Here is an 8,445-nt window from a genome sequence, read left to right as displayed (position 1 = left end):
TTAAAAGATTTTGTTTGATTCTAACTGATGCTTGTTTAATATTCGTTAGGTCCGAAATGCCAAATATCGGTACGAAGATACATATATGAAATATTTTATTATAACTGAAACTAAAGAAAATGTACAGCACGTTTAAAAAAATTAAACAATTTCACGCTTAATACGTGAATTAATAGAGCGCAAGTCATTAATTTCTTGTGTTACGCTGAAAGAAACAAAAATTATGCACGATCCTGGAGATCATCTTTTGCATCGCGTTTTCCATGTCACGTTACTTATGTCGGCTTATTAGCGTCGCGGCATAACGGAAGTGTTAATTTGCGATCGGTCAACTCGATAAGTCGGGCAAGTATAGAGGCAAGTTACTTTGATATTTTGCACGCGAAAAAGGAGCACCACTCTGGGGAAACGACATTTCCGACACTGCCGAGTATGAATGCTCTTTTAAAAGGGGACATACGTATTTTAATGACATCCACTCGCTCCTGTAAAAGGGCGTCCTTTCATAATACATCCGAGGAGAGAAATGACGCATAAGCGCTTCGGGGTCTCATTATCAACTCGATAGAATTCAATTATTCAACGTTTCTTTACCGCCAACGATCCTGACCGATCTATGATGGCCTTGTCGCGAAAGGAGCATCGTCGATAATATCGACCATTTTGCACTCTATCATCGCGCTTCTGTTCATTGTAATGTTGCTCATCTACTTGGTATCGTATTTGCGTTATTGATGTTTCGCGCTGCAGATATATGCCTTTCCCGCTTACTGTAGGAATTGTCGCAGGTTTTATGATGTAGCATGTGTAATTTTCCTCGTATTGAACTAATAGTGCTATATTAATATGCGACGAGAATAAATTGTAGTTATAGGCAATAGCTTCTATTTCAGATCTGTGCATTTGTGAATGAGAATAATCACTGGAAATTATAGTTTAATGGGATAGTAAGCTTGGATCTAAGTTCGATCTAAGTTTAAACTTAGAAATTATTTATAAGATAATCACTCATGCTCTTTATTTATTAAAGACACAGAATTATTACTCGCGCATACAAAGGTTAATAGAATTATACAACTCAACAATCAATGAAATGTTATCTGATTGCGAGCTTACGTCATCAATACTTCTATCAGAGAGGCGTCGCACGTGGAGTCGTATTCAATCACGGGGATAGAAATAATTAATAACTTATAAGCCTGTGACTCAAGTTTGGAAATTAATCTTCTCCAACAAATTTTTTATTATTTTTTGTACAAGTTTGTTTTGTTCTCATACTTTCTTTCAAATAAAGGATCGATAACAGTTTTTCAAAATGCCCAGACGAATAACTTTTTCGAAAACTTTTTCGTCTTGTATAAAATGTCTAATGGTTTTATGTATATATAGGAGAAATGAGTTTTAAATATAAAATTGCAAATTGTAAAACAACTTCTTTCTTTCCTTATATTGGTTGCAAAGAGATAAAAACGCTGAGGATGATAGCCCTCCAATCAAAGATCTATCTATCGAAGACAGCCGCGGGAATTTGCTACAGTCTCGATACAACGATATACACGAACAGACAGCCAGGTCGCGCCATAGAAATCTTGATCTTATCAGGTCGAAACTTCGTGTCTTGTGCTATCGATCGGTTCGCTCGCTCCTATTGGCCGTACCTTGTTACTATCACGTTGGATTTCTAACAGTGACTTCTGGACGTTCCTCCCGTGAAAAAGCCGCTCCCGCTCATCCGATGCCGCCCTGCCATCGTCTCGGTATCCTCTACACGATGATTAGAAAATTCAAACATTTGCAACATTTGTTGTTAAAATAAATAACGGCGACTCCTTTACGACGCTCAGGATTGGCAGAAATTCACGGAAAGAATCGAATCGATTCGGTTTGCGCGCGCGAGTGCAGTTTTACTCGCAGTGTCGACTAGTGCGTGCTGATGGTTGTTCGTTTCTCTTCCAGTGATAAGTGCCTTTTTCTGGTTACGATAGAAACATGTTTTAATCAATTGACGATTCTCTATTTCAAAGAGAGAAGCTTCTTTTTGTAAAATATTTACAAATGTATGTTGCAGTTATTGTGAACTTAAATCGGTTTTAATAGACCTAAATAGACTTTAATCATAGCTACAATCATTTCTAATACAAGTGAAATTAAGTGGAGCACGGTCAGCGTTTTAAATTACGATTCTCTTACAAAATAAAAGAATATAAAACGCGCTGATGTCATCGTGCCATATAAAAAAGTGTCTTAAATAATAATTATTAATTTTTTTAAATTTTTGATTATGAGTAGCTTTACATTTTCCTATTTTCTTCTTCTTGATCGTAAAAATTCAGTGATCTTTCGATGAAAGTAAAATTCTCAGCCATCTGTCGGATTACTTTCTTGCTGTTATCACTGAACGGCAATCGTCTTCGTTAATTAATATATCGCACAAAAGTCTTCCATCATATTCGCAACCTTCTGCGAAATGGAAACTAAAGTTATATCTGTCGAATCGTCGGAAATCTATATTTTCGATCTTTTCTTGATCACTTCTTTGATATGATATCGGAATGATTAATGAGTGGCAATATTAGCCCCAAATATTCGTATGTCTCTGTTATATACGCATGTGCGTGTTAAAGTGTGCGAAGCATCTAATGAAATAATTCCTGACGATCATCGTGCGATTTACTTAGCTTATTTAATCTCTTCGGCAAGCATCTCAAATGATGAATTATTGCCAGTCACGAATCAACGATAACATTAGGCGATAAGTCTAACGAGCCAAACTGAGGAACCAATCGAGATTTCAAAACGAGGTCTAAAAATCAGCCTCGGACGACGCGTTTAATAGTAGTGAGTAATCTATTATCACAGAGATAACATATAATAATAATGATTTCGTCAGTAATAGTAATCGCTCGATAAGTAATCGCTTATCTCATATTGTCTAGAGAACTAAAAATATTCAGCCGTATAAATATGCACTGCGAATTTATGTAATCGAGGATAGCGTTTGCGAGATAGCCGGCGATATATTTACCGCTGACGCGTGCAAGCTTCGCTGTCAAAACAAATCCTAAATTCATCAAAAAACACTCAAAATTTGTCTTGTTTTACTGGCACTCCATATATTTGCTTACGCTACATGGTTTTACGGAAAAATTGATTAATGCCCGACTTATCTCGATATCGTATCTCTCGTATTTCTACATATTTGCGAAACGAATTATTTGTAAAACAAAATGCAATTTTGTAAACTGAACGACAAAGACAAAGAACGTCTTTGCAAAACATACTTTTTTCATTATATGCGATGTTTTTGATCTTCATATCACATGTGTTTATCTAATTTCGATGTGTATTTTACTTAAAACGCTATCGCGGTTGCATATTGAATATAAAATAACGAAAAGACCGGTGAAATCCTCCGGTGTCGCTTTAACGCACATAATCGCGTGCAAGATATGTTTGTCGAGCTTTATACAATACTACTTTGACATTATTGTTTCGAAGATTCCTTATCGTGATTGCGGGAAAATGCGACCGTGGAAATGCGCGCGGTCGATTTCGTACTTCGTGGAAAAGCAAACTTGCGTTCCCGAAGGAGACACGTTACTTTTGTTAGATAAAATTATAATTCTTCTCTTAAAAAATTCATTAAACGGAACGTACAAGGTTATCCAATTAAATATACTCATTACTTTGCTATATATTTGCCGTCAATGATATCTCCCGTGCGCTGCGTTTCGCTGAAATAATAAATTATTTTAAATAAAATAATATATATATATATATATATATGCATAATATACAATTATAATTTAATTAATTTATAGCGATAAATTCAGAGCGATACAACAATCATTTAAAACAAAAATGTCTAAAATTTAATTGCGTAGATTTAAACGACTAGAATTTTATTTAATCAACTAGGTGTATATAACAATACGATATGAGGAAAACGATAAAGAAAGAATTTTTTGCAGCAATCGTTAATTAAGCAGATTTCAGTAATTAGAGATGAGATGCGCGATGGTGTCCGCTCTCCCCCCCCCCTACGGCGAAATTTTATTTGATTCTTTTTCTTCTCAAGAAGTTGAACTCGTGAATAACTTGAATATCAACTTGGTACAGGATTAAGCACTTTTTTTTACGAGGCGTATTAATCCACTGTAATATTTTTGCATTATATATTTAATTTTCTTCCAGATATTATAATTTAAATTTTAGTATTGTTAATCATAGGTTATACTATATTATTTAACATTTGTGTTATATTTTAAGAAACTATACTGATAAATGAGTATTTTTAAAGTTAATAATAAAATGTTATAATGAATGGAATGAATAATTAATTTATAATTATATGATAGGTAAGAAATAGAGGAAATCACGAAATTTGCGAAGTAGTGGACAAGAGAACTGTCTGTATCTTTTTAAATAATTGTAAAACAACGATTTTAAATAATTATTTACATATATTTCAAATAATCGTAAATACCGCAGATACGATTCAAATGTGATTATATCATACGATTAAACTCATTATTTTCCGGATAATAATAACGACACCTGATTTGGATTAATTCGCAGGTACGTGAGCAGCTCGCGACGAGAACTGTCGGGGGTGAAGGAACTAGTGACCTCGAGGCGGGTGCAGAAGAGTCGACCGTCGGGGGTCGCGAGGTCGGATGGCGGTTGCATTGGAAGCGTTGGTCTGGGAAGCGGTAGCGCCGGCGGCAACGGCGTCGTCGGCGGCGTTGGCGGCGTCGTCGCCGGCGGTCTTCTAGGCGGTTGCAGCGGCGGGAACGACGCCTTGGCGGAGCTCACGATTGAGGAGCTGGCCTCTATTCCCGCCGGAAATCACACCTCCGCCAATCACACGGGACATTCCTCTCATCACAAGGTCAGTGAACCCGTGAACTCGAAATCGATAGCACGCTATTTGAGTGAATGAGAGAGAGAGAGAGAGAAAGACTCAATGCATATTTAAAAATAGCGTCTATTCTTATTTCTTTCTAATTCAACTATCCAAGTCGTATCCGGTTAATTATCCTTGTGTCGTTTATTCATTAATAATATTAATAAGCAGAGTATATTAATTTAATATACTCTTCTGGTAGGCAAAAGTTAAGAATAGCCGAAAAAGAAACCTCTGTTTATGATAAATATTTTTTTAATCTTATTTTCAAATTCTATTTTAATCTAGTTTTATTTTTAATTTCTCCTGTTTTCTGATTTTTCAATTAATTATTATGTTTAATATTATATTTCTACTCACAAATTTTTTTAAAGCGACCACGGAAAAATCGAAATTACGTTTGTAATTCCCATGCAATTGTATTTTCGTGTATTATATTTTTTTAAATGTTTGTTGTTTTAACGCAATTTGAGGTATTATTGGGAACGGTATTTGCTATTTGTGGTTACTATACAAACACAATTCAATAATCATTGGCTCAACAATAACATGTTAGATGATTAAAGGGACTAATGATGACAGCCGCCGAGTATATTCTCGATTATAGAGACCATTGTTGCAACAATTGGCATATGTGTATATATCCTCGTAGTTTGAAACAAGCCAATTGTATAGTGATAATTTCACTGGAAACGTATCAGTCAGAATTATTTAATATATTTAATAAATCGATAGAAAAATTGATCGAGAAATTTCGTTTTTAATTGAAAGAGAAACTTCTTTTTGGCAAAGCGCAAATATTTTAATACAATTAATATATATTTATAAAAAATGTTTTTCAACGTCTTTAAATATCTCAATTAAATGAGTCATTTTTTAAAATAAGTCAAATTTTTATCTAAAGCTTTGTTGAATATGAATTATTATTTCTTTCTTTAATTATTTGAAACAGAGTTAAATTTCGTGCGACAGTATTGATCAATCTTCTTTTTAATTAACATTAAAATCAGTATAGAAGGGCAAAGAGCGCGACGATATATGCACAAACACAGTCTCATAAACCTATACCAATCCAGTTTTAAAGCATGGGGTATATATGCGCGTCAGCTGTTGCATCGCGCAGCTGTCGTGTACTAAGGTATCCCACACCTTAAAAAAATGAATTTCTCGTTTGCGAATCTCACTGTTAAAAATCTCACTTTAAAAAATCTCTACGTTCTTCCGTTCTTATATTATCGCATGCAATTTTCTTTCTTTTTTTCTTAACAAAATCAGAATTGACGATCTTTAATTAACAATCTAAAATTAACAACAAAAAGGATACACAAATAGAATTATAAAAATCTGTGCAATATAAAGGTATAATTACAAATCAAATTAAACCGATTTCTGTGCAAAAGTTTAATTATATAATTTTTGTAATTTTTTTAAAAACATTTAAGTCATATTTGAAACGCAATATGGATGCATTTTAATATATTTAGACCTAAAAGTCCATTCCCTTCCTAAGTGGAATTCACGAAAGTAATTACGTATCAGATATGTTGCTCTTTTGACCTTCTTTAGATCCTTTTCTAACTATCTATTCATGTTTTCGAAATGTTCTCTTCAGTTGCATCGATTATGAAAAAACAATTTCCCGTGTCATTCAAACCGCTTTTACGGAAATACCATTCGTCTTTCCAAATCCACTTACGACGATAATCTTTCCAAACTTTCTCTCAATATTTGCCTGTTGTCATTATTTTGTCTTTTCTTCTGCTTTCCCATCCCCTGCCTCCAAAGATTCGTTCCAATATACAAATAACTTTCGCATCATAGCCGGCTCTTTTCCCGTTTCGAAAAATTTTTGGTAAAATAAATTTTCGAAATAGAACGAAACAAAAATGGAAATCAAAGTTTTAATATTTTTATTATTAGATGACTTTTTATCATAATTTTGTAAAATAATAAAATTAATCTTATAATATTGAGAGGAAAAAAATTGTTGCTCCTATTTAAAACCTAAAATAATTTTTGTTAAAATATTCGAAATTATTATGAAAATATTAATAAATTGGCTACAGGTATTATAAGTATTAAATATACGTAAACAGATATATAATATTAATTTTATTATTCTATTCTTTTCAATCACATGGTAGCACGCTTAAAAATTAGAATATCACATTTTCTGATTTAAATGACAAATTTGATAAAAAATACATATATATTTAAGAGAGAAAGAAAACGCGAAAAAAAATTATTTGCGCTGCATTCAGTTATGCAACCGGATCTCACAGCAGATTGTTGTTGAATAGAATAAATATCTATTAATTGAAATAATAAATGCTGCTGTTTTTCCTTCTGCTTTTTTGTTTCCTTCCATTTTCTTCTTGTATGGAAAAAAGTTTAGAATAAAAAGAACATAAATGTGTTACAAAAATGTTTGCGATATTTCAGGCTTAAATAAAAACTTTGATTGATTAAAAATTATTTTTTCTTAATTCTGCTTCTTATTTTGATTATATGAAAATATACTACGTTGAAGTTACTCATAACTTTATTAAAGAAAAGAAGAAAATATTAAACTACATCTTTATATTGAAGTAAGCTTTTCCGTGAGCTTCATTTAACTTTTCGCTTATATTCTTTCAGAAATAATCGACTTTTGTTGAATTAATTTTTAATAGAGCTAGCTGGTGGATAATGAGCGTTTTCTTTTCAAAGATAGACCGCACACGATAACTTTTTCTTCCGTTAAAAGCCAACCCATTAATTATCCGTATATTACTGCACGACCGCAAATCGACCATTTTAATAGCTTTAAAATCGTATCGACATAAACGTCCTTTTTAACGACGATTATTATAATGAAATAATAACTGCTGTCCCCTATCCTTCTTGATTCCTTTTGACGAGCCATTTACCACAACTGAATTGCGATCTCGGCGGTCGCTGAGCCCTGTAATAGTTGTTAATTAAATGTTTATGGCTGCAGTACGAATTTATAGGAAATAATATATTTAAGCTGATCTTTATTTCAAAAGTTTGAGATAGACAATCAAAATTTAATTGCATATTTCAATATTTTAAATTTTTAATATAACAGTTATTTCAAATATAAATTCTCTCTTTCTTTATATTTGATTATGGGCATTATATAATTATTTATTTGATCGAAATATTATAATAATATGTATATATATATATATATATATAGGGTGACTCAAAACCACCGAATATCCTTTTAAGGGCGGATTCTCTGGCCAATTTAAAGATGATTTCTTCTCAAAATGTTGAGACATCAATAATTTTCGAGTTATAAACGATTGAAAAAAAAGCTTTCTCGCAAACTAAATTTGATGGAGTTAAAAGATTAATACAATTACATTTTTTAGTAAATTTCAGAGATGGATTTTATTTTAATAAAATTTTTTAATTTAAGACTTATTGTTAGTTGTAAAGATATATAATGGCAAAAATTGGAAGCCTGCAAAAAATGATGACATTTTCGATATTTTTGCTGAGGAAAAAAATCATTTTAAATTGATCAGAGA

The 8,445-nt window shown here is 32.5% G+C and overlaps 1 protein-coding gene across 2 annotated transcripts in view; it reads left to right on the top strand.

Annotated features, from left to right (window-relative positions):
• LOC115233587 (protein sickie-like) overlaps window positions 1–8,445 on the top strand; it is a 184,864-nt gene that overhangs the window by 169,064 nt on the left and 7,355 nt on the right. For both annotated transcript variants that reach the window (XM_029804091.1, XM_029804090.1), the window contains exon 10: window positions 4,579–4,891. In XM_029804091.1, coding sequence (XP_029659951.1) covers window positions 4,579–4,891 — 313 coding nt within the window. The remainder of the gene's footprint in view (window positions 1–4,578; window positions 4,892–8,445) is intronic.

The sequence above is a fragment of the Formica exsecta genome, unplaced genomic scaffold (assembly GCF_003651465.1).
Source record: "Formica exsecta isolate Colony F162 unplaced genomic scaffold, ASM365146v1 scaffold178, whole genome shotgun sequence".
Classification (NCBI taxonomy): domain Eukaryota; kingdom Metazoa; phylum Arthropoda; class Insecta; order Hymenoptera; family Formicidae; genus Formica; species Formica exsecta.
The sequence above is the reverse complement of the archived record's forward strand: the minus strand, read 5'-3'. Positions and strand labels throughout refer to the sequence as shown.